Source organism: Rhipicephalus sanguineus, chromosome 4 (assembly GCF_013339695.2).
Source record: "Rhipicephalus sanguineus isolate Rsan-2018 chromosome 4, BIME_Rsan_1.4, whole genome shotgun sequence".
Taxonomy (NCBI): Eukaryota; Metazoa; Arthropoda; class Arachnida; order Ixodida; family Ixodidae; genus Rhipicephalus; species Rhipicephalus sanguineus.
Window position 1 is genome coordinate 30,102,080 of NC_051179.1, and position 15,385 is coordinate 30,117,464.

General features: G+C 49.1%; 1 protein-coding gene across 1 annotated transcript in view; it reads right to left on the reverse strand.

Annotated features, from left to right (window-relative positions):
* Positions 1-1,099: 1,099 nt before the first annotated feature.
* LOC119389705 (TWiK family of potassium channels protein 18) overlaps positions 1,100-15,385 on the reverse strand; it is a 32,279-nt gene continuing 17,993 nt past the window's right edge. Inside the window, exons 2-5 of the mRNA XM_037657071.2 lie at positions 8,148-8,329; positions 6,606-6,729; positions 2,667-2,901; positions 1,100-1,957 (exon numbers count right to left, since the gene is read on the reverse strand). Coding sequence (XP_037512999.1) covers positions 1,516-1,957; positions 2,667-2,901; positions 6,606-6,729; positions 8,148-8,329 — 983 coding nt within the window. The 3' untranslated portion in view covers positions 1,100-1,515. The remainder of the gene's footprint in view (positions 1,958-2,666; positions 2,902-6,605; positions 6,730-8,147; positions 8,330-15,385) is intronic.

Genomic DNA, 15,385 nt, shown 5'->3' on the forward strand with positions numbered 1-15,385 from the left:
TCGTCTTGTCTGAAGAAGGCACTTTGCGGCGACGTCATAACGTCACTGCGACAGTTTTGCTTGAAAATTGATCCCGCACTGATAGAAACCTCCGTGCGAGAATCGGTAACAGCGTCGACTTTCCATTGTTTTCCGCTCTTAGTTATCTTCGACCATGCTTCACTAGTATGCGAGCGCGTGTTGAAAGTTTATCTCGCTCAGTGTTAGACGTTGTCGTTTGGTCAGCACTGCTCGAATTATCACTATACAGAATTCTCGCTTTAGAGAGATTATAGAGAACGGGTAGCGCTGTCATCGCCGTGTACTGACCTATACAGCCGTGTCGTATGTAGGCTATAGCGAACAACCGCAGCTCGGAGAGCGGATTGTATTTTTCTCGCAAAATTTTATGCGCGTTCCAGCACCCCCCTTGTAAATGAACTACCTCTCCCTCCCTCTCTCTCTCTCGCTCGCTAACATTTATACTCTATGCCATATGACTGTCACAGATGAGTTTCACCGATAACATCGCTTCAGTGTCAAGGCACGAGGTTTTTATAGCTTTTCCAATTGTGGATCTAATAGTGTATATGGATATTCATCACGAACACGGAGGATCCCTGCTTCTAATGCATTTATACTTATATGCGTTGAAGCTGCTGAACTCGGTGTAGAGATTTACGCCAACTACATCCACGCATTAGAAGCCTGTAGCAAGCAGTTCTTCCATTCGTATCTCCGCTTAGCGTAGACCTTTAGAACGACTGTAGACAAGCAGCAACTGTACACCTTGTCAAGTCACAAGTATGTCGCATAGAGTTTCTTACTGTACAAGTGAGACTCATCTCCGCATATTTCGTTTCGTCGAGCTCTCGGCCTGCTGCGACACCCCTATCGTAGCGTTATAAGGAAACAGTCGCTGTGAGAGGCTCTACACAACTTAAAGCTCACTACTCTTTCACACTTGTCCTTGCGTATTGCCCACGGTGGATCATGTCCTGAGCGTGTTTCAGTAAAGGTGTGTTCCACATCGCAATCCCTAAACGACTATTCTCACAAATTATTTGAAGAAAGGTTGTACTTCTTCGTTCTGGGGAGTTAGTAAGTGACCGATGACGTCATGGCCGCCATTTTTTTCTGGACGCAGTGTCTGTTCGTGTACTGTCCACTCTTTCTGCATCCATAGCACTTTGTCAGGTAGCGGTGCGTGTACGCCGATCGTGTGGAGGTGGTGATATGTTTCCACAGGCGGAGTTAGCCTGGCAGACCTGGCCGGCAATTTCTTCGCCTGAGCGACTCTTTCTATGCGGTATGTCTCACCATGTACTACTTAAACCGGTCTCTCGCATAAAGCGTAAATTAGCAGTCACTTCCTTGCGAATGATCCGCCCACCTTCCGGAAACACAATCTCTTGACAGCATCCGTGGGGAAACCCTCTTTTCTTCATACTGGGGGGGGGTTGGTTAGTCCCTCCCTTTCGGAGCAAAAGAGCTTCTCTAACATAACACTATCGCGCGAGGGGAAAAAACGAATCGTCACCGGTCTTCATCTCTGTCCGATATTATTCCCAGCCTACGTCCAACGCACTTGACAGAGCGCGTCACTTCTTCCTGCACCAGGTTAAAGGACATGGCGAGCAAAGCCATTCCGAACAACAGGTACACGGCGCACACGGCCAGCGTCACGGTCTGGTCGTCCGAGAGTGCCGTGCCCGGCACCAAATCGCCGAAGCCGATGGTGGTCAGGGTGACGAAGCAGAAGTAGGCGCTGTCCAGGTAGCCCCAGCCCTCCCACGAGTAGAAGAGCCAGGCGCCGCCGCAGATGTAGCCCACCACGATGGCGCAGCACAGCCAGATGGGCACCGAACCCACGACCTCGTCCTCGTCTTCGTCGCCGACGTCTTCGTCGTCGTCCTCGAGGGCGTTCACCGACTCGTCGTCTGCCAGCTCTCCGCCCTCGTCGCGCCAGGTGCGCCGTCTGCAGTCGTTCACGAGCAAAGAAAAATTGAAGTCGCACGGATGAAAGATAACCATGTTATATCGAATCTAAGCGTTTAGTCTTCCTAAGGTTTGTGGCTTCCGGAATAGCAAAAGGTTCGTGCACAGGAAAGAAGATTGCGGAGAATTTTCCTTAGTGGAACTGTCGTCTGTCTGTGCTAAGTAATGGCTGCTAGTGCTTGCATCAGCCACCCGTAGATGGTAGAGAACAGTATGTATGTATGTATGTGTGTATGTATGTATGTATGTATGTATGTATGTGTGTATGTATGTATGTATGTATGTATGTATGTATGTATGTATGTATGTATGTATGTATGTACAGTCAGCGCCAATACTTTAGGAACCACGAGACACGAGAAAAAACGAGACGCATTCAAGCTGCGATTCAAGCGATTTGATGAAGATGTCATGTATTTCCGGCCTGTTCTAAAACACGCTAACAGCATGTACTGTGCAGTTGACCGAATACAGTCACAATTGCTGGGAAACTTAAAGCTTTCTCAAACTTAAAAAAGGTACGCGCGCGCGCGTGTGTGTGTGTGTGTGTGTGTGTGTGTGTGTGTGTGTGTGTGTGTGTGTGTGTGTGTGTGTGTGTGTGTGTGTGTGTGTGTGTGTGTGTGTGTGTGTGTGTGTGTGTGTGTGTGTGTGTGTGTGTGTGTGTGTGTGTGTGTCTAAGCTATACGTACCCTGTCCTGGCAGGCGGCGTCCTGTAGTCGTGGGCCGCGGTGGGGCCACCGGCGTCCTCAGTCAGGGCGTACTTGTTGCTGATGACGGGCACTCGGGCCGCCTCGAGATCGGCCTGCCTCCTGCCTGTCGCCGATCCCGGAGGCTGGCGCGACGACGGAGGGTAACTACCTCTGCCCCGCGCCGGACGACAAGCGGACAGCTCCTTGTAGCTGGGAGGCGCCGCGAGCGACGAGCCTGCATTGAGTTTGATAGACAAGTATGTAGTTACGCTCAAACAAACCTAACGAATATCAATTCGTTGCGTTTCCTTCGCGCATAGCTTGTCCCTTGGTACTTTAGTGACTCGAGCTGTAAAGCCACTTCATGCTCAAAAAATCGTGCATTTATTCATTTTTGCTTCATTTACGCACAATATCTCATATGCATATTTGTATCGTTTTAAAAGGGTCCTGAACCACTTTCCCGAATAATGATCAAATGGCCTCAGTATCGGAATATATTGCGTCACAAATCGATTACCACAAAGCTTTCTCGAATCCAACAAGAGCGAGCGGAGTTACACGAGTTTGTCGCGCGCTTTAAAAGAGCCCTGCAACACTTTTTTTAAGTAACCATCGAATGACTTCATTGAAGGAGTTTATTGCCTCACTAATTGACCGCCGGAAAAAAATTTAGAATCCGTCAAGCACGAGCGGAGTTACAAATATTTGTCGCATGCCGCAATTGCTTTCTCTCTTCTCTCGCCCCGACGAGCGCGCTGGAAGCTAAGCAAGGAGGGATGACACGGGAGAAATAAGTTACGTCACGCGCGTGTGATCACCTTGAGCAGTTTTTCTCTTTTTTTTTCTTCGAACGCGCGGCTTACTTTCAGTGTGATCGCGAACGCGCGCGCGGGCACGTGGCGGCCTCCCGCGGCGTCATCGGTAACTACGCAGCTCACGATGCTCAAAGCAGCCGATGGCCACGAATTTAGGTATATGACAAGGTCATTTGGGTTGATGGCATCACGACGAAGTGTGGCTCTTGCACAGCGCTTTGTCTACCGGGCGACAGTTTTTGGTAATTTTTCATGTTCCTCGCGTAGCCATCGGTATTTTATTTGGCTACACTGGAAGTAGACTGGCCTGCACACCCTCCAGGCATGCCTCCGCCGTCGGCGGGCCCCTCGAGGAAACGGAACAGCGAACTCAGCGACGCCGACAGTGAGTCCACCGAACTGTACTCGGCGAGCAGCGACGATTCCGACGATGGATTCACGCCCGTTTACAGTCGTAAACCAAAACGAAGATCTATGGGTGCTTCACCAGCTTCAACCGCATCTACTGTGAAGCCGAAGGTGGCTTCAATGAACTACACCGTCTTATTTGTGCCTGTTTCGCCATCGGACAATCTGGGGCACCTGAATCGGCAGACCATCTCGAGGAAACTCGAGTCTCTGGCTCCAAACGAAATCAAGGATGTTCGAGTCAACCCCCGCAAGAATGTCTTGGCCATCGACGTTATGCACCAGGCATCTCTGCTTGCTCTGACCAGGGTCACAGACTTCGACGGTATGAAGGTTCGAGCTCACCTTCCACTTAACAAGGACATGGTGGTAGGCGTCATATACGATGTAGACATCTCAATTCCTTGTGGCGACCTTCCAATGCTCATCTTCCAATGCTCATCAAGGAAGTTAGTGATCATAGCAACATAGTCCAAGTCTCACGTCTGGGCAACTCGCGTTGCGTAAAGATTGTCTTCAAAGGAGACATATTGCCATCCCACGTGAAGGTGGGACACTTTCGTCACGTGGTCCGTCCATTTACACCAAGACCACTCCAGTGCCGTAAATGTCAATAAATGGGTCATGTGAGCGGAGTTTGCAGAAACGTGGCGATTTGCCCCCGCTGTGCAGAGCCACACAATGCGGAATCCTGCCGAGCAACTGCCCTGAAGTGTACCAACTGCCATGGATCACACGAAGCCTCATCAAGGGACTGTCCATTGGTGAAAAAGGAATGGAGCGTCATGAAACAGATGGTACGGGACGGCTCAACGCACAAAGAGGCCGCTGATATGGTGAGAAATAGACAACGACGCTCGCGTCGGCGACGAAGGTCTAAGGCTACTGCTGCTCAATCTGGACAGACAACGCGATCTCCTACTCCGAAAGACCGTCAGACTTCTCCGAAGCGACAGCTACCACCAATGCCGCCACCACCACCGCCCACTGCATCACAATCGGAGAGCCGCAAAGACGCAGAGGCTTTGCAAGCGGCGGCGGATGTCGCGTGGCCCTCACTACCACCACTGCGCAGTCATAAAGAGCCGATGCAGAATGGCCCGCAATGTACATCATCGTCCACAGATGATTGCCACGACAAAAACCTACAAGTCCTCGCTGTGCTGAGGTCTCTCATGACCACGATGCGCACTCTCCTCAACGGAATGACAACTCCGTCAGCTCAATGTGCTCTGCAAGTTCTGGATTCCTTGGAGCCTGTCCTTGCAAGCCTTTTTTAACGCCTACTTCTAGACAACCGCAGAGGAAGCGATGTCAAATATTTCTCGGTTGTGACTATCTGTGTGTGTGCGGTGAACACTGTGCGCGTATTACTTGTTCCCTCTTTCCTCCTTGCTCTCTCTATTCTTTTTCCCCCCTTCCCCCGTGTAGGGTAGCAAACCGGGTGCAACCTGGTTAACCTCCCTGCCTTTCCTTCGCTTTTATCGCTCTCTTGTCGAGAGAAAAAGGAATGATTTTCGGCTGACTTTGAGAATTCATTGCAAATTCGAGGCCGCGTGCTGCTCTGTAATGTTTGGCTCGCGTGTTCTCGGGAGCCTCGACTACCGATCGGCAGCGTTTTATGACCATGCTAAAAAGTATTGCAGGGCCCCTTTAAGTGCCTTCTCTCTTCTTTCGTCCTGACGAGCGCTGGATGCTACACAGGGAGGGATGGCACGGGGGAAAGAAGTTACGTCAGCGCGCGCCATGACCTTGAGCGCGCGTAATGTAACGCGATCGCCGTCTCCTGTTAGGATTCCTCTGCTCGAGTGTGACTCACTGTGTAATGTTAGCAGACTACGGAGCGCGGCGCCAGCACTTGGCGGCACCCCGTGGCAAAAAGCGCATCTAGTCCAAACGTCGCTCTTGATTTATGTCGGCTATTGGCCAATAGCGTGCTATCTGCTTTTCGACGTCAAACAGCAAACGCCAGCCGCTCCGAAGACAGTGAGCACGGACCTCTGTATGAAAAGAGGGCGCCTGAAAAAAAAAAAAAAAACGACAACTTCGCGCTCCGCTTGTAAGCTCTCCTTGCTAGGCACGACTGCAAGATCTGGCTATGTTCAGACGGGTCCACTGTTAAAGGGAACACTTGAGTACGGGGCATGTTTGGATTTCGCTCTCTTGCAAAAATGTAGTGGCTTAGATTTGCTAAGACTACTGGTGGTTGACTGTTCTGCCTCTTTTTGACAGACTTCTGCAGTGCATGAACAATGTTTCCCCGTCCATTTACTGTTAGAGGGCCAGTAAAATGAAAGGTGGTCATTGGAGCGTTCCCTTTAACAGTGGACCGTACTGTTCATAGTAGTGTCTGCTATCCGCAGGATATGTTTTCTCATCAAGCCCAATGGGCGGTTCATAATAAAAAAATTCTTGCCAATAACAATCAGGAACTGAATTGGTGACGGGGCAGTTATTCCACACATGCACGCTTAGAAACGCTGCTGATGAACAGGGTTAAGGGTAACTGACTGGATTCCAAGAGATGGCAAACGCGTGAGGGGGAGACAGAAAATTAGGTGGGTAGATGAGATTAAGAAGTTTGCAGGTATAACGTGGCAGCAGAAAGCACAGGACCGGGTTGATTGGCGGAACATGGGAGAGGCCTTTGCCCTGCAGTGGGCGTAGACAGGCTGATGATGATGATGAACAGGATGAAGTTGAATGAACTCACCGTGGCTCGCGCCGGCGCCCTGTCCCATATTGCGGCGCACAGACCGGGACTGCATCTGGAATTGCTGCTGGTAATTTGGCTGGTGTTCCTGCTGAAAGTTCTTGCGCGAGTATCGTCCTTTAGCCTGCATAGAGTTCAAGAAAGATAAAGGAAAGGCAAATTAAGGCACAATCCCCTATTTCCGCAACGAAAGAAAGAATTAATTGTAAAACAAGAAACCAATCAGGGACTCGGTAACTCAGACAATGACGTCAGTCTCGACAGGCTGGATAACCAGTAGTAAGCTACAGTCGGATGCAGAGGTCCGACACACAAGACCAAAGAGCGGCAGCACATTGCCTTCGCCACTAAGAGAATAGCAGCGCTCATGTTGTGAGGGTGCTATCACCCCCTGTAAAGTCGTTTTCGCCTCATGGCGCACGCGCGTCCCGCGGGTTAGTCGCAGTTAGCTTAACCAGCTGCCGAGCGTGAAGTGGCGCTGTGCTCGCGCGGTGTAAGGTTAGCGCGGTGTAGAGTCACTGAAAAAAAGTCACTGGAAAAGCGCGGTGGTGCCAGCAGCGCCGTCTGGCGGGCGAGAGGTTAGGCTGGCGTACAGGGAACAGCAGGGATTGGTGTTTGGCGTGATTGGCTACGGAGGCCCTCGGGGAGGTCTGTGGGTGCGGTACCGCGGATCGGCCGCACGCACTCCTCGTGGTGAATCGGACGTCGGCGGCACCGCGTTCGCGGTACATTGTATGTGTTATGATGTTTTGTGTGTGTTATGTTCTCGTTGTGTTTTATTGCCATTGTATAACGTTATTTAGCTTGTAACTAGTTATGTATTAGATTCGGCTGGCGAGCTCGCCGCTGTAAAATTAGTTAATAAATGTCCACGTGTTCGTTTGCCCGACGGCGGGACTGTCTCCGTGTGTTCCAGAAGCGCGGGTCGGCTTTCGAGACCCCACAATGTACTCGGCGATGTTGGACGTCGGGGTCACCGACCGTCCGGCTTTTGACGTCAGTCTAGAGAGCGCGCTCATTGGTGCAGGCTTGTCTGCATCCGCGATTGAGGAGGAAATGCGGCTACCTTCTAAAGTTGTACCGCACTGCAGTCTAACCTAACCTAAATTTTGAGTTGTTCATATTTTCAAAAAAATACCCTCCATCACAAAATTTTGTACACTAACCCAACACTTAAAAATGATCTTTTCCTTCCCCCAAATTACGTATCCGCACGGTTCGGTCATAATCTTGCGGTTAAAATTCCTTTATGCCACACTAATACCTCCCATGCTTCTTTTTTTGCCGCAAACAAGCAGTGACTGGAACCACCTTCCTGCCTCCGTTGCTGCAGTCGATGAACCTGCCGCCTTCAAGGTTGCAATTTATGACATATTGTTAAACCACTCCTCTCTGTAATGCCCTCGGGCCCTGAGAGTATGAACATAAAATAAAAAAATTAACAAGCAGTTTTAAACGGCAACAGTATGTAACCGAAATTATTTTCAACGTGAAAAAGGAAGGATATCATATTGTCGTTGTGAAGCCATATCGAACACACACCCTTTGCACGGCCTTGCGGTGGCAAATGGAACAGCAGATGTATCGGTAGGAGAACTTGAAGCTCTGCGCCATGGCGTCGCCTATGTTCGACAGGCACAGCAGCATCAGGGGAATGCCCACGATTGCGTACAGGATGGTCACCACTTTGCCCTGCGGCGTCTTGGGCGCGATGTTGCCGTACCCTGAAACGTGAAAGGATGAAAAATTAAAAGTTATAATGCGAAAAAAAGTTGTGTCATTGCTTTTCTCTGCATGCTGCAAAACCCATGTTGGAACATGGGTTTTGCTCACATGCTGGTAAATGTGTACAATGTATTTCACGGAAGGAAACGGTGTTCAGTAGTATAAAGTTATCAGCAGCACATTCAAATATATCACGCCATAACAAGGTGCTAGAACAAAGATAAATCAGTCGGTGACCCTGCAGCCATGGCATTGTGCCGGTGAGCTTAAAGATTCTATTATGGCCTCATTTCAGTAGGGGCGAACTGCAAGAACGCCCACGTACTTAAGTGCCCCAGGTCGTAACAATCCGAAGTTCCCCACTAAGGCATGCCTTATAAGCAGATCGTGTTTTTCTTGCATGAATACAATGGAGCTTGTATTCACAAAGAACGCTTGCGTTAGATGCATTCGTAACTGAGAATTTCAGTAATGCTGGAGTTGAACATATTATTAACTGCAATATCAATCCCATGGCAAATAGAACTCACGAAAAAAAAACGCTTTGTGAATTCAGCCCCAGTTTAAAAAAAAAATTGGGAACAAAAATAATTACTTAGATGAAAGATCATACGCAGCAGTGGCGTAGCCAGGGTGGGGGGGTTCAAATTTCCCTCGATTGTTTTTCCATTTTGCATGTGTGTATATGCATGCACGCATACAATCGCACGCACGAACATACAGAAAGTATCGTTGAATCCCCCCCGCCTCACCCTCCACAAAAAGTTTCTGGCGACGCTACTGACACGCAGCACATAGTGGCTATTGCAGTACACACTGATATTAGATTAGATCTAACAGACAAACATAGCAATACAAACTACAAGTGAGGACTGACGGAAGAAAGCACAATGTGATGTACAAGTTGTCTGAAGAGAAACAGGTGCCTCAGACAGGCTGACCGACGTTTCGATAGGTGAATCTATCTTCGTCAAAGGCGCCTCATCATCCTGGGCGTGTTATCCTTGGCGCCTTTGACGAATATAGGTCCACCCATCGAAATGTATGAGGCCACAGAAATATCCAACAAAATCAAAGGTCACCTTCCGTCGTAGTTCAATAGGCAGGTCATGGGACGCATAATTCGAAGGTTGCGGGCTCGAGCTCCGCCGACGGAAATGGTGTTTTTTGTCCACTTTAATTAACTTCAATTTACGTCATAATTGTTACAGCGCAGTTAAAATAAGGAAACTGACATAGTACGACACAGCAGTAAACTCAGTTAAATGACTGTGCGCGCATATACAAACGCTATTCAAAGAAACCATCACCTCTGCCGTAAGTCCCATTTTGATATAACAGCGAAGCAAAAGTACAAAATGGAAAACGTTGGCTTATCGCTTCGTCATTCATTACGCAATTTGAGCGGAAGATTCAAGTAAAGGGTAAGAACCAATACGAGTGCGCGTTGTCTGGCCGCTCATTCAAAATGTGTGTCGTGCGTGGATACTTATACTATGCAACCAAATCAGAAGTTTTGCCTTACAGACGCGCGCAGACCTCTTATGCTACGTGCGCGAAGATATTTTCTGTACCGATTTTGTTTATCTTGTCTTGTTTATCTGACGTTCTTTGTACTTGTCACCATTCCACATGGGCCCACAAAGAAAGCAGTTGCCTGCTGTAAAGTTAGCTTTACCTTGAGCTTTACTGCGATCGGCGAAGCCAGCTTTAAAAGTATTTTTCAACAAACGTTATTGTGCAGTTGTACGTACAATAAAAGTGCGCTTGTGTATGAATGCGTGCTCCCCGATTTATACATTTCGTTGCAAGAGATGACATATCAGCGTCGTGCGCACGGCACGAAAGCGCTCTTTCTCCACGAACTGGAATGTTACGGGCCAGCCAAAACCGCAATATGACTATGAGACACGGCGTACCGGGGGACTTCGGATGAATTTCGACCACCTGGGGTTCTTTAACGTGCACTCAAATCTAAGTACACGGGTCTTCTTTGCATTTAGCCTACATCGAAATGCGGCTGCCTTGGCCGGAAATCGAACCCACAGCCTCGAGCATAGCAACGCGACACCTTACGTGCTGAACTACCACGACGATGCTTATCCACGAACACTAAATTTTGTAACCCGCTTTTTTGTTGCCTTCTTTTCTTGCTATTGAAGCCTTTACTAGGGTACCTCGTAATAGTAAATCGGGACTTCTGACTAATTTCGACAGAAGCGCTCCAGAAGCTCCGCTTACTCCCACAGCCCGAGATTTAGGCTACGGGAGATAAGAAAAGCTATCCTTCTCCGAACGCCTAACTTACTCTACAAACAACTCGTCTTCGGGTCGTTACAATGGCCCTTTCAAGAGCGCTTAAAAATGCAACCGCTCGCTTTTATGGGGTCGTTTCTAAACACGCCGGCACAGCTTACGCTGGTTCCGTAGCAAAAAAAAAAAAAAAAGATAGAGAGCGAGTGAGTGAGAGAGAGAGAAAGATAGACAAGACGCACAGAACGGCCGGGTCACTCGGCGGCGCGAAACAATGCCTCCGAGGCGAGAACGAACGAGGACTTGCGTAGACGAACCCGCGGCCTCGCGAAATCTAGAGCGTGGCCCGCCGCGGTGTGCGTTCGTGTTTCGTCCTTGTTAGCGGTGACGTCACCGCCGACGTCATCGCGGAACGAAACGAAGAAGATGAAAGGCAGGCAGGCCGGCGGTTTTCGGGAAGGGCGCTCCTAAATTTAGAAGCGAGTTCGGCAAGTGCTCGGGCCCACTACCGCCGCTTCTTCTTCTTCTTCTTGTCTTGCTCCGTTCTCGTCCAGTTATCTTCGTTTCTCTCCCCGTCCCCTCTCTCTCTTCTTTCTGTCTTCGTGTCGTCGTTTATGCTTATTGTTTTGCGCCTTGTATGCCCCCCCCCCCCTCCTCCAGCCGAGCTCCGTCTTCCACGCAGTCTTTGTGTCTTGCACCCCTCGCCCTGCCTGCCTACATGCATTTCTGGTTTTCTCTGCGGTTTCCTCCTCATCCTCATCTCGTAGCGTGGCGCGTCGTCTCTCCTCCTCCCCCACGGAGGCGCCGGTGTGGCCCGACCTTTTGTTGGCGTCTGGCAGGGCCGCGATCACGGGCGCTCATCGTCGTCTTTTCGCTGGCGTATGGAAGGGCCGGCGCGCGCGAAAGCAAAGCGCCTCGGCCTCTCTAGACAGGCACCGCCGACGCCGCCGTTCAGTCGCCTACCGAAACGTGTGCGTCAGGCACCGCGCGGACGCAGTATCTGTCGCGTGGAGCGCAGCTCGTCGCCTCGCTTTTTTTCCCTGACGCTGGAGAAAACGAAAAATACTAAGACGGTACCGCGGAATGGTGACGCACAGAAATAAATAACGCTCGGGGCAATGTGATACAGCGATAACTGACAGTTAAAAGCGTCTGCACAAATACGGATCTACTGGTTATGCTGCCGGTGTTCATATTTGTTTGTACCATTTGTTTGTAGTTAGGAAGCATGTACATGCGTTTTTCTTTGCGTTCGTTAAACGTCTCCGTTTTTTTTTTTTGCACGAGACAGATTCAAAGAAGTGGAAGTTTATTGCGCCCGAATGCAATTGTCTAAATGCTTAAAAGCCATCTGAATAAAGCAACACTTTATTGAAAATTGAGCGCACACGTGTTTGTACGGCATGTGTTTGTACGGCACGCGTTAACCTCAAAATATATGTCCGCATTAAAATTTCAAAAATTCAATCAACAGCTGCACCAAAGCGGCAGTCTAGATTTGTAAGTCACCTGGAAGAATGTAGTGCTAAAACTGAAGGTTTAACGTGTCCGCGCATTAAAAAAAGTACCGACGACGCCTCATACGCATCAGTGCTCACGCAACGTGCATTCGTCGGAAAATTTTCAAGTTGAAATTCAACGGTTGAGCGCTTTGCCCCATCTGTTTCATTTTCCGCGAGTTCACGGGTGGGTTCCCAAGTCTCGATTTTCTTGGGGTATCGTGCAAGAACTCGTGTCACTTTCTGAATGAGATTTAACCGGTCAGCCAGTATCTACTGAGCGAGTTCACTTTCTGCCAAGTTGACGCATTTCAAGGCCGAGATCCCAAGACCTTCGTTTCGGCTTTGCACACGCAGCACCCCGACTGGCGCGCATGATTGATCCAACTCCTTTCAGCTTTCTCTGACCCCTTCACTCTCCCTTCGCCTCCTCTGAGCAAATAATTTTGACAAAAGGCTAGACAACCCCCGCGCCTTTTCCATCTTCCCTGTCACTTTCTTTCTCGTGCGTTACTGTCATCTTTCGCAGTGGCGTTATACGGCACGTCAGCTGAGTTCGCTCCAAGTTCACATGTCCCTGCAAAAAAAGCTCACAGGGTCCCTCACGCATTCGACTAAGGAGACTCGATGACGAAAGCCATCTTCTTCTACTTATCAGTCGATGTGTTCCTCCCCCCCCCCTCCCCCTCCCCCCTCCAACAGCTTTCTGCACCTAACATGGTGTGGCGCTGCCTCCTTGACCAAACGACGGTCATGAGATGACGTCATCATACGAGGTCACGTGATGCGACGTCGTTATGTCGTCACGATGACGTCACAAATTTTGCCATTCTGTGACGTCATAATGACGTCATATGCTGATGTCATCGCGCGATGATGATTTTTCGCATCACTCGTGCGGACGCCGCCGACGCCGACGGCCAATTTTCGCGTTTGATGAGGCATCTAAGGTTTTCTCCTTAACAAACACTCGCGTGTCGAGGTGAAGGCGACACGCAGCGGGCGCGCCCGGTGCTTCCGCCGGGATAACGTCCGGCGCGGCGACGGGTTTCGACCTTGGCTCGGCGGGCGCAACGGCCCGGATGATTGAGAAGCCTCGCGAGGGAGCACCCCCGAGGAGCATATATATACTATATACACTAAGCGTTGCTCCGCCCCGGCAATGCCTGAGGTGGAGGAGGGGGGCAGCCCGGTTGCAAAGAATAATATTTATCGCCCATCTCTCGTTGATTATCTGCCTGCTTCCGGGCTTAGATGAGATTTAGAGGTCAGTTCGCTGCATGCTGGCTGTACGCGGCTCTTCGGGGCTTCGCAGCGATGATGGCTTCCCGCTGTTTGTGAGTGAAAGGATTGTTCACAAATCGAGTGCAGGCCGTCGGCTATCGAGAGAGAAAGCTTATTTTAGAACCGTCGCGTTTTACTCTTTCATCGCGGCACTGTGAAATAACCCTTGTTCTACCTATTTATTTATTATTTCTTTTGCGTGCTCTTTTTTTTTTACAAGGCGTCATTCGCGGCTCCGCTGACGATGCGGAACGACGTTTTCCATGCTGAATTGTTCTATATAGAATATTACTTTTTAAAAATTTGGAACAGTTTTGAAACGCTAAACTACCGAGCATGAATTCGTTCCGGGACATAGAAGAACACACAGCACATGACTAGCGCTTATCCTGTGCTGTGTGTGTTCTTCTACGTCCCGTACTTAATTTGCGCTCTGCAATTTAGCATCATGAACCAACTAGCGCAGCAACAAATTCTCTTAAGATACAGTTTTAAAATGACTGTTCAATTCAGTTGAATTACATACCGGAATATCAATTATCACTCCTTCGCGGACATCATGGATACTAAACGGTTATGTTCACGAACTCAACAAAAATGTATTCATTACAATTTTTAGTTGCAGACTTTATGGCACGTGTTAATAATTAAAACATAAACGAAACGGTTATAATAGTGTAGTTTCTTGTTTCTTCATTTTAATTTTATAATTTGAACTAAAATAACCGACGTCAACTTATTCGTTCGATCTAATCATTTTCTTTTGGTTCAGGTTATTCTTGAAAGTATGTCCCTTTCGAAAGAATTATATAGAGCTGACGTAATTTGGGTAACTCTTGTAGACAATCTTCTTTGTTCTTTTGTGACCGAAGAAGAAAAAAAAGAGTAGTGTACAGAGGCACTTAGATCTCACCGACAGTTCTTTTATGAACGCAAGCGAACCACAGGATTCACACCAACGCCTGAAGACTCCGTTATAGCATTTCGCTCCATCAGGCCCAAATTGTGTTGAAAATCGAAGTGAGAACATTGAGAACACAGTGCTCCGTAATGCTTTTGTTCAAAGAAATATGAAGTCAACGCGCACACGCACGCACGCACGCACGCACGCGCGCGCACACACACACACACACACACACACACACACACACACACACACACACACACACACACACACACACACACACACTCACTCACTCACTCACTCACTCACTCACTCACTCACTCACTCACTCACTCACTCACTCACTCACACACACACACACACACACACACAAACACACACACACACACACACACACACACACACACACACACACACACACACACACACACACACACACACACACACACACCGCACGTTTCTTTGTGTTCCTACGCCGCAAAAGCGAGCAGACACGGTGCCAAGGTCCTTTTCCCTGAAATCTGGCCAGCTCAAAGCGGTGCGACCGGCAAGGCCTTTATTGTGGTAGAAAGAGCCGTCACATGACAGGCACTTCACGGTCACATCTCAACCACGTGTGCTGCGCTCAGCACTACACATTGATAAGTCACGGTTTTGAAACGGGAAGTTTCACGTTTCAAAACCGTGATACGGTTAAGGGGCACGAAGTAGTTCGATACTCGGGGTTGAATTTGACCACCTGCGGTGCTATAACGTGTGCTTAGATCTAGGCACATGGGTGGTCCTACATTTCACCTGCATCGAAATGCAGCCGCCTTTTCCTGGAATCGAACCCGCGTCCTCAAGCTTAGCAATGCAACACTCTGGCCTCCAAGCGGCTGCGGCAGACCAGGCCGCTCATCATTCTAACTAGGAATTAATAAGGCATCGTCGAAAGAAATCTCGAGCTGGCAACACAGTATATTGATCCTCCGTCCATTAATACCGAGGTAGTAAGAGAAAGGAGAACGTTTTCTTGAGCAAGTTGGTATACGTTCATAATGGTTTTTAAGGCGCAAAGCAGGACATACACAAGAAAGGCGCTCCGTCCCGTGTCCTTTCTTGTGTATGTCCTG